Source organism: Pipra filicauda, unplaced genomic scaffold (assembly GCF_003945595.2).
Source record: "Pipra filicauda isolate LSUMZ 115617 unplaced genomic scaffold, ASM394559v2 scaffold193_size2426894_pilon, whole genome shotgun sequence".
Classification (NCBI taxonomy): domain Eukaryota; kingdom Metazoa; phylum Chordata; class Aves; order Passeriformes; family Pipridae; genus Pipra; species Pipra filicauda.
This window is the reverse complement of record NW_024104302.1, coordinates 1,703,008-1,715,934: the sequence shown is the minus strand read 5'-3', so window position 1 is coordinate 1,715,934 and position 12,927 is coordinate 1,703,008. Positions and strand designations below refer to the sequence as shown.

Below are 12,927 nucleotides of genomic sequence, written 5' to 3'. Positions count from 1 at the left end.
TCCAGCATGCTTCACATGGGCCCACGGGCTTGGGTTTGATGGAATTTGTCCCGTCTCAGCCCAGTGTGGAACTCGGGCCATCCCAGTTCAGATAGACACAGGGACTTTGCATTGTGTTTCTCTGGGTGTGCAGCTGCTCCGGGGCTGCTCTGCTGGGCAGGTGTCTCTGGGCTGTCCTGCAGCACCTGGATGCACAGTCAGTTATTCCTTGGGCACACAGTCCATTATTCCTGGCTGCTCCATGTGTGTGATGCCCAAGGAGCAGTGGCTGCCCTGCTGTCCCCAGCCACAGTGCCCTCTGCTCTCCCTAGGGATCATCCCGTTCTTGTACTCCCTCCGTGCCTGATGCACTGCGACTGGGGCCCAGAGGCCTCTCAAAGCTCACTTGGGGACTCCCAGAGTGTCCTGTACCCCAACTGCAGGGCTGCAGGGCCTGTGACTGGCCCTGGGAGTGGCCACCACAGACTGGGGCTCCCAGCTGGCACCTTCAGCTGCCCAGGAACAGGAGCAGGTGCCTGTGGAGGAAAGTTCTTCCTGCAGTGTGGGAAAGCCCTGCAGGTGCCCAACTCGTGCAGGGAGGGGGCACTGAGCTGCACACAGATCTCTGGGGTCAAGGTGGCTGGAGCCAGAGCCCAGGGGAAGGACTTGCTGGCAGGACTTGATGTGGTGCAGCACAAGGGGCTCCTCCTCACCACAGCAAAAGAAGAAGCTGGTGCCAGTAGTCCTGTGGAAGGGTGGAGCACCCAGGACTGTTGTCTGGGCAGGTGCTGGCAGGGAGCAGGGCTCATGCATGGGGGCAGGGGTGTTTGGGAGAGGGTTTGTTGTCTGTGATGTCGGTGAGTCTGGGAGCAGTGGCAGTGTGGGGTCAGGGCTCAGCTTCATCAGTCCTTGAGACGTCCTGGCTTACATGCAGGGGAAGAGAATAATGGCTCAGCCATTGTGTGCAGCCACAGGTGCTGCCAGCAGCACAGCCAGCATGGGGAAGGGTCAGGCAGTTCCACTGTTGTGTTTTGTACCAGCTGGCCCCATGAGGTGAGGCTTTGGGAGTGGGAACTTCTTAGAGTCTGAGCTCTGGTGTGGGGTTTACTCAAGCCTTGCTGGTGTCGGGAGTGTTGGCGGGGGTTTTTCTGTACTGTGCCCTTTCCCCAGCTGTCACAGTCACCAACTCAGAGTTTCCCCAGGCCAAAAGCTGTCTGTCTAGTTTGGGTTTCTATAAATTTCACATGCTATTTTTTGCCACCTCTACCTTTCTGTGTGAGTGAAAATGCAGCAAACTCCCTCCTTCGTCACTTTGTTTGGGGAATGTGGGCAATTTAGTAAATATAAGATGTACTAATGGGCAGTGCCTAAAAGTGACTGTGTAACCAAAATAAAACATGGGTAGGATGTGAATTCTCCATATGGGATGTGGGGCAGTGACAGGCTGATTGCACTGGGGAACTGGGATGTGGGAAGCAGTACGTGCGCCGAGCAGGTCATAAACAAGTTACACTGCTGTTAGGGAGATGTGCAATTTCTTTAATTCTAGGTTAGCTTTAAGCTGCTTCAGGCTTCTTTTAGAGAAGGTACACAAGCAATTCCAGTGTGTTGGGGGGCCCCTGAAGATCCATCATTGCTTTTCATCAGTCAGTTATCGACACAGGTTCCCTGGCACTGCAGGCTCAGTTAATTACTCTCCTTCCTGAAGTTCCTGCTGCAAGATAGAGGTGGATTTAGGGCTGTTTTGTTTATTCTGAAGCAGATCTATACACCAGAGCTTGAAAAGTCCAGCAGAAACAGATGGTAATAAAAAAACCCGGTATCAGTCATGGCCTCCATGGCACAGGCCTTGCAGCGGGGCAGAGGCAGTGTAGAAAGCTGCCATCCATGTCCCGCAGCTCTGGGGTACGTGCTGTGGTTGGTTTGTCATGGGGATGTCAGTACAGATTAGGGTTTCTCTTTCAAGTCTCCGACATGCACAGAATGGGGAGTGTTCCCACACTCTATTTTCAGATCTCTCCCGGCCCAGCTGCAGAGTTGAGTTGTGATTTGTGGGGCAGGAAGGCCTGTGGAGTTTATCCAATAACCTTAAACTACTGCTGTGCTGCTTGGAAAAGGCCCTTCTGTAATTGCAGCCTGTGCTGTGGCTTTGAGGGACTCGGGATGCAAATCCAAGAGGCAAAGTCAAACCTGAATGATCTGCTCTTTGTATACTTCTTTAAGGAAAGGTCCATGTGAGCTCTGTCATGCAGCCATGGAGGTTCCGCTGTAGTCTCGGCCCAGCTGTGCCCGTGTGTGTGGCAGCAGAACACTTGTTCCATTCCTGAGAGGCAGGAGCTATGTCCTGGCTGTGCTCCAAACCTGAACCGGGACAGCAGTGCTGCTGCTCTGCACTCTGCCATGTTCCAGGCCTACACCAAAAGGGAATTTTTCTTTCAAGCCTAACCCCAGGTAATCCTCCAAGCCTCACTGACTATGTGGACTGACAGACTGACTTGGGAGTCAGCGCTGCTTTGCCTAATTTGGGATTATTCAGAGGCATCCAATTCTGCCGCTGTGAGCCGATGAGAGCAGGTACTTCCCAAACCTGTGGCTGCTGCATCCTGTGCAGCCAAGGCTCTGTTCTCATCTGTCCTGTCTCTCCCTGTTGCTCGTGTCTGTCCTAGTGAGCTCTTTTGCTGGCACTGCGACCACGTGAAGTGAGTGCTGGGGCTCTGAGTCTCTCCTGGCATGATGGCTGGTGAGACAGAGCCTTGTGTGCTGGCAGAGCGGGGACAAGCATGTCCCAGGCCAAAGAAGGCTGAGACTGCGAGTGGAGGTGAGGATAATGGAGCGTGTCCTACAGCAGCATGGCCTTCTGCCTCCCAGTGTGGTGCCTGAGCGTGGCTGGAGGACCAGAGAGGGGCTGAGCCCCAGGCAGGATCTGCCACAGAGGAAGAACCGGAGGCTGGTGGGGGCTGTTTCCCACCAGGAAACTCTGACGAGGAAGAGAAGACGAGGGTGAGATGAGGTGAGGCTGGCAGCAGGAGTGGAAATGTTGGGTTGAATGTCCAGCCCTGGTTCTCTTGGATGCCTTGTCTTACTCAGCACCAGCTCAGGGACTGTAGCCAGTGTGGTGTGTCTGGTCCGCCCCGAGCATCTGCTGCGTGGCAGGATGGAGCACCGAGTCCTTCTGGCTGCCTCGTTCTGCCAGTGCCTTTGAACAGCTCCACAAGGCCAGCAGAGACTGTTGGCAGGGTGGCAGAGGGCAGCTGTGGCTGCTCAGCCTGGGCACTGTGGCCTGGCAGCACCAATAGTGGCCACTGCCCTCAGCTGCAGCTGGGCACAGGTTCATGATGGTTCTGTCCTTGAGGGAACCTCTTGGAAGCTGCATCTCGGTTTATCTGTGAATTGGAGGCAGAGATAAAGGCTGCACGATCCTGTGGCAGTGAAATGCTGGGGATTAATTGGTTCGGAGCTGTTCTGAGGTGCAAACTAAGAGCTGGTTGTTCACAGTGCATTGGGGCCTGATTCTCATCCTGAGCTACACCTCCATGCCTGCCAAAGTTTTTCTTCTGCTACACAGAAGGATGTGTTTTCAGCAAAGGCTACCATGTGGAAGACTGAAAAAAATAAAATAAAAAGTAACTCCAAGCTTGGAATGGTGCTGCCAGGGACAATGTTTACAAGGAAGGAGCCTGATAAACAAGAAAAATGGGTGAGTTGCAAAGAGGTGAAATTGTACAGTGTAACAACAATTCCCAGCTTGTCAGAGCTTCGCAGTGATCGCAGCCACCTCAGGCTGACTGCATGATCTCCGTTTTTACAGGCAGCCTCAGGAAGCCAGGCTGGACTGAAAAAGTAACGGAATTATGTGGAAGTTGTCTGAGTCACTGACCCTGCATCTCCACAAGTTCTTTCAGGGCACTGCTGTGGAGAAAGACAGAGGAGGCTGCAGCTGAGAGAGCTGGTCACCACGGATTTCAGATCTCCTCCCCTAGCCTCTCCCAGTCTTTTGTACTTTCTTTGCTAATCCATCCAGTGCAGCATAAACTGAGAGAGGCAGGAGCTGGAAAGCCTGCTCTGAAGGCTGCTGTGAACACTGCTGGACCAGCCACAGGCATGAATGTGAAAACTGTGCTCATCCTCCTCGGTCTGGCGTTAGCCACAATATTCGCTTTGGTCTGCATGTTGCTGACCAGAGGAAGGGCGCCCAGCACCTGCCAGCACCTGCCCGTGGAGCAGGAGGACACCGAGGATGGCCAGAGCCTGGTCTTTGCTGACCTGACACCCGAGGAGATGGCGCAAGTGGTGCGGTACCTGCAGGGAAACCTCGGGGTGCAGCTGGTCGATGCCTCGCGTGCCAAACCCTCGGACAACTGCATCGCCTCCGTGGATCTGCAGGTCCCCGCCAAGGCAGAGGTGCTGCGGTTCCTGGACGGCGGGGGGGCTCGTCCCGCCCGAGAGGCACTGGCTGTGCTGTACTTTGGGAACCAGCCAGACCCCAATGTCACCGAGTACGTGGTGGGTCCTCTGCCAACGCCGGCGTACCACCGGGACGTGACGGTGCAGAAGTACGGGGGGAAGGTGCCATACCACCGCAGACCAACGCTGGCTGTTGAATACAGGCAGCTTGGAGGGTTTTTAAAGGGCCAAGTGTTCCCCTCAGCTCCAGCTTTCATGCGACAAGTAATGGACTATGATGGAGCCAGTCTTGCAGTCGTGACAGCTGCTCCCCGTGGATTCCAGTCTGGAGATCGGATCACCTGGTTCGTTTTGTTTCAGAACGTGAGTGGATTCTTCTTGCACCCGGTGGGGCTGGAGGTGCTGGTGGATCACAGCAGCCTGGATGTCTCCCAGTGGGCGGTGAGCAGGGTCTTCTACAATGGGCAGTACTACAGGGACATGGTTCAGCTGGAGAGTGCCTACGTGCAGGGCCGTATCAGCGTGGAGAAGGTGAGGAAGGCACCACGGGATGGGGGCTTCTCCTCCATGAAGCCCCGAGCGCCTTTGGCTGCACTGTTCCCACTGCAGTATGAGCCCCAGGGTCCTCGCTACAGCATCAGGAAGAACCTGGTCCTCTTCCAGGCGTGGAGCTTTGCCTTTGGGATGAGCGTGAGCACGGGCCTGCGCCTGTTTGACATCCGACACAAGGGGGAGAGGGTTGCCTATGAAATGAGCGTGCAAGAGGCGCTGTCCGTGTACGGCTCCAACTGCCCGGGAGGGATGTCCACGCGGTACATGGATGGGAGCTTTGGCCTGGGGCGCTACACCTCCCCCTTGGTGCGAGGGGTCGACTGCCCATATTTAGCAACCTACCTGGATGTGCACTACCTTGCTAATTCCCAGGTCCCTAGAAGTACTAAAAATGCCCTCTGCATCTTTGAGCAGAACCTGGGCTCCCCTCTGAGGCGCCACTACTCCAACTTGCAGTCGCTCTACTACGGGGGGCTGGTCAACTCTGCTCTGGTCGTTCGCTCCATTGCCACCGTGGGCAACTATGACTATGTGTGGGACTTCATCTTCTACCAGAACGGGGCCATTGAAGGCAAGGTCCAGGCCACAGGGTACCCGAGCTCATCCTTTCTTCATGGGGATGGCCTGAGATATGGCAATAGGCTTTGGGAACACACTCTGGGTACGATACACACCCATTTCATCAACTATAAGGTGGACTTGGATGTAGGAGGTAGGTCTGGATCTTCTTTTAATACCTTCAGTTGTACTGATAAACCCCAGTGCTTTGGGGTTTGCCTCCTTCTCCGTAGAGTCCCTAGTAACTGACATCAGACCTCTGCTTCTTTACTCTCCTAACCTCTTCTTTCTTTGCAAAATTATTTTCCTATTTATAAAATAGTCTGTCAAGGTCATTGAGTTGAAGGCAGTGAGAATTTCTGGAAGCTCTGTGTTCAGCTTCGGGAAAGTATGAAAGGTGGTAGCTGAAAAATGTTTGTGTTTCCTTGAGGCCTCACATCTGGCACGGCGTGTGTTGCCATAGGCATGGCTGGGCAGACAGGGAGTCGGCCCTGTCTGAGAACAGACGTTGTGAGCCCACTCTTGCGGCACCTGGGGCTGGTCCTGGCACTCCTTGTCCCTTGGGAAAGTCCTTTTATTGTCTCACTGTGCCAGGTAAAGCAGGGCTGCTGTCCTGGTGCTCCGTGGGGCTGAGCTCCTGCAGCTGTATCCCACTCCTCTCATAAGGAAACACTCAAGAGCTGGATCTCAAGCCTGGGGCTGCAAAGCCGCTACAGCGACCCAGCAAGTTCCCCTGCTTCCCTGTGCAGTCATGGTCTGGCAGCAGATCCCTGCACAGGGTTGTTTGAGTCCAGGAGCAGTCCCTTGCTCACAGCCAAGTGCTGGCAGCCACCCTGGGAGTGCAGGGGTGCTCAGCCTCAGGGGCAGCTTTGCTTCCAAAAGGCTGTTCCAGTAGCTGCAGTCTGGGGGCAGTGGGAGCACAGGTGGACACTCAGTGTCTGTTATTGAAAACTTCTCCTGTAAAAGGTAGGGGAAAAATGTTTTACATCTGCCCAGGACTAAAGAGCTCGCTGTGAGGCAGTAGCTGCATCTGAACCAGCCCGAGGAGAAACGCAGTCCCAGGGATCCAAGCTGCCTCTGGGTTGTGGGAAGTAATCTCAGAGCTACGTCAGTCAAGCTGCAGCTGACTCCAAAGCAAGCATTCGGTCCCAGCATGCGTTCTCCCGTGTACCTGCCTGTGATGCAGGGGTTTGTGTGGCCTTGAAAGGTGCTGCTGCTTTTGTTATGGTCAAAGTCGGGGCTGATACTGGCCCCTTCCTGTAAGCAAGGCTCAACAACGTGCTAAAATACAGTTCCTGCATGGTGACAAGGTCCTTTTCTGTGACTGTAGTGCCCATCCATGCCTCACACTGTTTAAAGACCCTGAGCCCTGACTGCTGCAAAACTCTCTTGAGAAGAGTTGTGTGATATCCCAGACTTGTTCCCCACAGTGAGAGGGGAGCCGTGTTCCAGGCAAGAGGGCTTGGGGCCATGGAGGGAGCATGAGAGGTGCCTGCAGGATCCCCACCTTCCAGCACAGGGAAGGCATAGCTGTGTCACAGCTAAAGTGGGCCATCCCTCACACAGGTTCTTGGATCCTGATCTGAGGCTTGTGTGGGACTCGCAGGGAAAAAGGGCAATTAATCCCTAGTGGGAAGTGAGAATGAACACATAATTCCTAAATTAACACAGCTGCAAATGGGGTGAATTGCTCCAGTGCTGTGAAGGTTCTAGCCCCTCCTGCCTGTGTCTCAGGGTGTCCCCACCAAGAGGGTGTTTGGTGGACGTGGACCCTGATCTCTGGAAAGTCATCCTTGCTGTTGGTCATGTGTCACTGCTGCCTTGCGAGGGGCTGGGTGCTGGGGGAGCCTTGCAGGAGCTGATGGCCACGCAGGGGCAGCTGCCTCGCACCATTTCTGTCCACGACAGCCCTTGTGCAAAGAGTGGGGCTAGAGTGGGGCTGGGATGGCTGATGACAGCCACTCCAGGTGCTGCCTGTCCCTTGCTGCCAGGAGTTCAGCAATGCCACCTGTTCTCACCAGGGAGCTGCCTCTGGTCTTCCTGCAGCCAGAGCCAGGCTGGAGCTGCCAGGTCTCTTCCCTCAGGGCTGGGAGGGACTCAGAGACAACAGAGAATGGCGACAGGAATAACTAGCATGTGGAGGTGCTGGGGAGCCAACGGGTCTTGGGCTGTGCCAGTGTAGACTGACCCTACAGGGGAGTGGGACTGGTCCAGGAGCACCTGGGCACAAAAGGACCAGGCCAGCTGAGCCAGGCCAACCGGCACAGACACATTCCCACAGGAGATGGGGAGGGAGCATCCTGGGAGATGCTGGAAGAAGCAAAGGCCCTTAGGACAGACGAGACTGGGACTCTTTGTGGTGTCACCCTGCAGCGGGAGAAACCCAGCAATAGCTTGATGAGTGAGTCAGTCACCGGCTTCCTGGCTGGGTCCTTCGGTGTGTCTGGGGTGGGGAGAAAACAAGCCAAACTGGCTGGGACCTGTGATCCCAGAGCCCCATGCGAGCTCCAGGCTCCCTCCCCATCTCACAAGCGTCGCCGTTACGCCCACAGTCACAAATGAATAAAGAGCCTGGTCTGTAGGTGAGGAACACACTCTGGATGCTTCAGCCAAACCGTGTGCCCTGCTGCCACACTCAGAGCGATGAACCCCAAACTTCCCTATGTTCTCCTAGCTGGGGCTGCAGTGATAATCTTCATTCTCTCCTGCATGCTGCTGAGCAGGGGCAGGCGATCGCCTAGCTGTGAATCCCAGCCCAACACTGTGGATAAGACAGGATCCATGAGCCAGAGCCTGGTCTTTGCTGACCTGACACCCGAGGAGATGGTGCAAGTGGTGCAGTACCTGCAGGGAAACCTCGGGGTGCAGCTGGTCGATGCCTCGCGTGCCAAACCCTCGGACAACTGCATCGCCTCCGTGGACCTGCAGGTCCCCGCCAAGGCAGAGGTGCTGCGGTTCCTGGACGGCGGGGGGGCTCATCCCGCCCGAGAGGCACTGGCTGTGCTGTACTTTGGGAACCAGCCAGACCCCAATGTCACCGAGTACGTGGTGGGTCCTCTGCCTACGCCGGCGTACCACCGGGACGTGACGGTGCAGAAGTACGGGGGGAAGGTGCCATACCACCGCAGACCGATGCTGGGCAGTGAGTACAAGCAGGTGGCAGCATTCTTGGAGACAGTGGCATTTGCTGCAGCACCAAGCTTCCTGCAAGAAGTTTTAGAGTATGACAGCACCAGTATGGCATTTCAGACCACAGCCCCTCATGGGTTCCAGTCTGGAGACCGTAAGTCCTGGTTCATCCTGTTTCAGAACGTGAGTGGATTCTTCTTGCACCCGGTGGGGCTGGAGGTGCTGGTGGATCACAGCAGCCTGGATGTCTCCCAGTGGGCGGTGAGCAGGGTCTTCTACAATGGGCAGTACTACAGGGACATGGTTCAGCTGGAGAGTGCCTACGTGCAGGGCCGTATCAGCGTGGAGAAGGTGAGGAAGGCACCGTGGGATGGAGACTTCTCCTCCATGAAGCCCCGAGCGCCTTCGGCTGCACTGTTCCCACTGCAGTATGAGCCCCAGGGTCCTCGCTACAGCATCAGGAAGAACCTGGTCCTCTTCCAGGCGTGGAGCTTTGCCTTTGGGATGAGCGTGAGCACGGGCCTGCGCCTGTTTGACATCCGACACAAGGGGGAGAGGGTTGCCTATGAAATGAGCGTGCAAGAGGCGCTGTCCGTGTACGGCTCCAACTGCCCGGGAGGGATGTCCACACGGTACATGGATGGGAGCTTTGGCCTGGGGCGCTACACCTCCCCCTTGGTGCGAGGGGTCGACTGCCCATATTTAGCAACCTACCTGGATGTGCACTACCTTGCTAATTCCCAGGTCCCTAGAAGTACTAAAAATGCCCTCTGCATCTTTGAGCAGAACCTGGGCTCCCCTCTGAGGCGCCACTACTCCAACTTGCAGTCGCTCTACTACGGGGGGCTGGTCAACTCTGCTCTGGTCGTTCGCTCCATTGCCACCGTGGGCAACTATGACTATGTGTGGGACTTCATCTTCTACCAGAACGGGGCCATTGAAGGCAAGGTCCAGGCCACAGGGTACCCGAGCTCATCCTTTCTTCATGGGGATGGCCTGAGATATGGCAATAGGCTTTGGGAACACACTCTGGGTATGATACGTACTCATTCCTTCAACTATAAGGTGGATTTGGACGTAGGAGGTAGGTTTGGGTCTTTTCTCTCCTTTTTGCCCTCCCCAAGTACTTTTAGTCTTGCAAAACTTGAGTTTTTTGGTGCTTATACAGATTTTCCTTTCCACTTGTGAGGCAGGGTGGTGTGCTTACAACGGGGGGATGGCAAAACTGCAGGAACAGGCAAAAGGTGAATGAAACTAGGCTGTCACTGCTAATGCTGGCAGGGGAGGTATGGGGTTAGAAGGTTTGTTCACATGAGGAAAGGAAAGAAAATTATCATAGTGGTGGTGGCTCTGCACAGATCTTCTACTGTGGGGTTTGGACCTTCGTGGATGGCCAGAAATTCAGCTCTGAAGTGGTCTTTATGCAAGCTGGGAACTCATGTTGGACTGAAAGGAGCAGAACTCTGAGGGCATCTTGGTGGGATGGGCAGGTGGTGCTGAGCACTGGCCCATCCGCCAGACCCACACTGGCCGTCGAGCACTCTCAGCCAGCCCTTTGCCATCTTGTCCCCAGATCGATTTGCTCCTGTACCCTTCCTGCTCCCATATCCCCCATGAGACGGGCCTGTGTCTCTTTTTGTGGCAGGACCTGAAAGATGCAGCATCTTGTCTGTGATGTGCAAATGTGTTCAGCGCCTGGGCTGCTCCAGGCGCCTCCATCACACAGGACATGCTGATGAGCAGTAACACAGCCTGTGCCAGCGGGTGCTCTGGTTAATTAGGCTGTGCTTGTACAGAAAGCAAACCTGTTCCTCTGCCCTGGGACGAGGCTCGTCCTTTGTCCCCTCTTGTCTTTTGCAGAGTCTGCTGCAGAGTGGTCTTGCCTGGCTCAGACAAGTGTCCAGCCGTAGATCAACACACATGGTGTACACTTGTGGCACGAGGAGCTGTGGAGCAGCAACTGCTCTCGGGCAGAATCGGTGCCCCGAGCTCAGGATGCAGGGAGGGAGGACAGGGAGAGTGAGCTCTGACTGCAGTGATGTCCTTGGGGAACAGGGGACTGTGAGGACACTCCTCAGTGACTTTGTTTTTGCTTTTCAGGGTTGAAAAACTCCCTGGTGGCCCATGACATGGCATTTGAGATGACACGGGCTCCCTGGAGCCCAGAGCAGCAGATAGAGCGGCCACGACTCACCAAGAAAGTCCTGGACACAGAGGACCAGGCTGCCTTCCGACTCCAGTCAAAGATGCCCAGATACATCTACTTTGCGGCCAACAGCAAAAACAAGTGGGGCCACCAGCGTGGTTACAGGATCCAGATCACCAGTTTTGCAGGGGACCACATCCCCGAAGCCAGCTCCATGGAGAGGGCCATCAGCTGGGCAAGGTCAGGCTGTTCTGGCTGGGGTGGCAGGTTCTCAGACACTCCCCAGCTCTGCTAGATGGGAAGGCATCACATGGATGTCCCTTGATGGGGGAGGCACAGGGAAACACTCTTCTGGGCTGAGGTTGCTCCACTGGAGCAAGCCTGTGCTGTGCAGGCTCTTTCAGGAGCTGACTTAGCTCTGCCCTGACTCAGGGGGCTGTCTCTTTTCTTGTCCTCAGGTATCAGCTGGCTGTCACGCGGCGGAAGGAGGAGGAGCCCACCAGCACCAGCATCTACAACCAGAATGACCCCTGGACACCCACTGTTGCCTTCGCCGACTTCATCAACAACGAGACCATCACCAACGAGGTGGGCTGGGGTCCCCTGGGCTGGAGCTGTAACAGCCATCCCCAGGCTCAATGGGAGCCCCAGGGACTGAGCAACCCTGGTATTGCCCACGGGACAGCATGCTCAGCTGGGAGAGCAGCAGCCCTGGGCAACCAGGAAAGTGGGTTTGAGCATCCCCTTCTCCATAAGCCTGCTCAGTGCTTTGTGAGAGTGTGCAGATCAGGGCGTGCAGAGCAGGAGCTTGTTTCTCCCTGTGGAGAAATGCTGGCAAAACATCAGGAAAATCTCTGTGAGGCTGGAGTGAGGCCACAGAGGTCAAGGCAAGGGCCCTTCCGCTGGATAGATATTGTGGCCATGGCTGCAGGCAGGCCCTGGGGGAAGGGAGGGGATCTTTCCCAGGAGGGGGGAGCTCAGTGTGTGGGAGTGCAGCTGCCTGGTGCCTATGGGTTCTCCTCCTTCTCTCCTGTCAGTCCCCATGGCCCCATGTGAATTTCAGTCACTGCTGCTGCAGCTTCTAAACTAACCCTGGGCTTGTGGCTTTTCCCTGCCTAGGACCTGGTTGCCTGGATAACAACTGGATTCCTTCACATCCCACACTCTGAGGATATTCCCAACACTGTGACTGTGGGAAACTCGGTTGGTTTTCTCCTGAGACCCTACAACTACTACGACCTGGACCCCTCTATATACTCCCACGATGGTGTGTTTTTCACCAATGAGCAGGACTTCATGGCATGTGAAATCAACCCTCTCGCCTGCCTGCCCAAAACTGCCTCTTGTTTGCCAAACTTTCCCCCATTCACCTATGATGGTTTTCAAAACATGAGCAGGCTTTAGTGCTACAGGATGGTGCGAGGAGACAAGGTCAGAGACACCAGGTTAACTGTTCTGTCTCAGATTTTCTTATTTTAGTGAAGTTGTCTCAATTTCCAGTTGTGTAATGACTTCACATTTTATCATTGCTTTTGAGATAGTGCTCTTGAAAAAGGAAGCGTGATCTTCCTGGCATGATGCCACATGGGAGTCTGTGTTATCTGTTAATTGCTGAGTTTGAGTCTGTTTCAGGAGGAAAGTGAGGAGAAAATCCTGTTCCTCTGCTGTAGAAATAAGTGCTATGTAGTGCATACCTCAGGTTAAAATAATGAAAATGGTGCTGGTCCAGTGCTCTCGAGTGTCTCGTTCTTACAACTCACAGCAGTGTCTCCTGGGGTGTGATGCTGGTCTCTGCCATGTTCCCTCTGCCCACAAACCAACCCAGCAGTGTGGCACTGGGTGCCTGTCAGGGCATGGGGACGTCCAGCTGGAGGGCAGGAGGGATGGGCTGGGGTGCCCTGGGCCTCTGGGGCCGAGGTGGGCACTGGCACCAAGCCCTGTGGGTGTTGGTGGAAGGCTGGGTTCAGGGCCAGGACCCCATGGGCTGCAGCTCTCAGGCACTCAGTGCTGAGCACAGGGGAGGGATGCAAAGGGGACCTTTGCAAGGTCTCATGGCTGCTGGCAGTGCAGCATGGCCAGTGCCACTGCCCGTTTGCCAGGATGCTGGTCAGGCTCTGGAGCCCTCGTCCCCCTCCTCACAGCCCCATCTGTGCTAGGAT

At 55.4% G+C, this 12,927-nt stretch overlaps 1 protein-coding gene across 2 annotated transcripts; it reads left to right on the top strand.

The window, feature by feature from the left end:
• Positions 1-4,080: 4,080 nt before the first annotated feature.
• LOC114000867 (membrane primary amine oxidase-like) lies at positions 4,081-12,185 on the top strand. 2 transcript variants are annotated; one of them, XM_039380395.1, is made up of 4 exons: positions 4,081-5,647; positions 10,723-11,008; positions 11,227-11,356; positions 11,888-12,185. In XM_039380395.1, the coding sequence occupies exons 1-4, from the start codon at positions 4,081-4,083 to the stop codon at positions 12,170-12,172; spliced, it is 2,268 nt and encodes a 755-aa protein (XP_039236329.1). In that variant the 3' UTR covers positions 12,173-12,185. The 2 variants fall into 2 exon arrangements, with proteins under 2 accessions (XP_039236329.1, XP_027601384.1); XM_027745583.2 differs by lacking the exon at positions 4,081-5,647 and adding an exon at positions 8,137-9,706.
• The last annotated feature ends 742 nt before the right edge of the window (positions 12,186-12,927 follow it).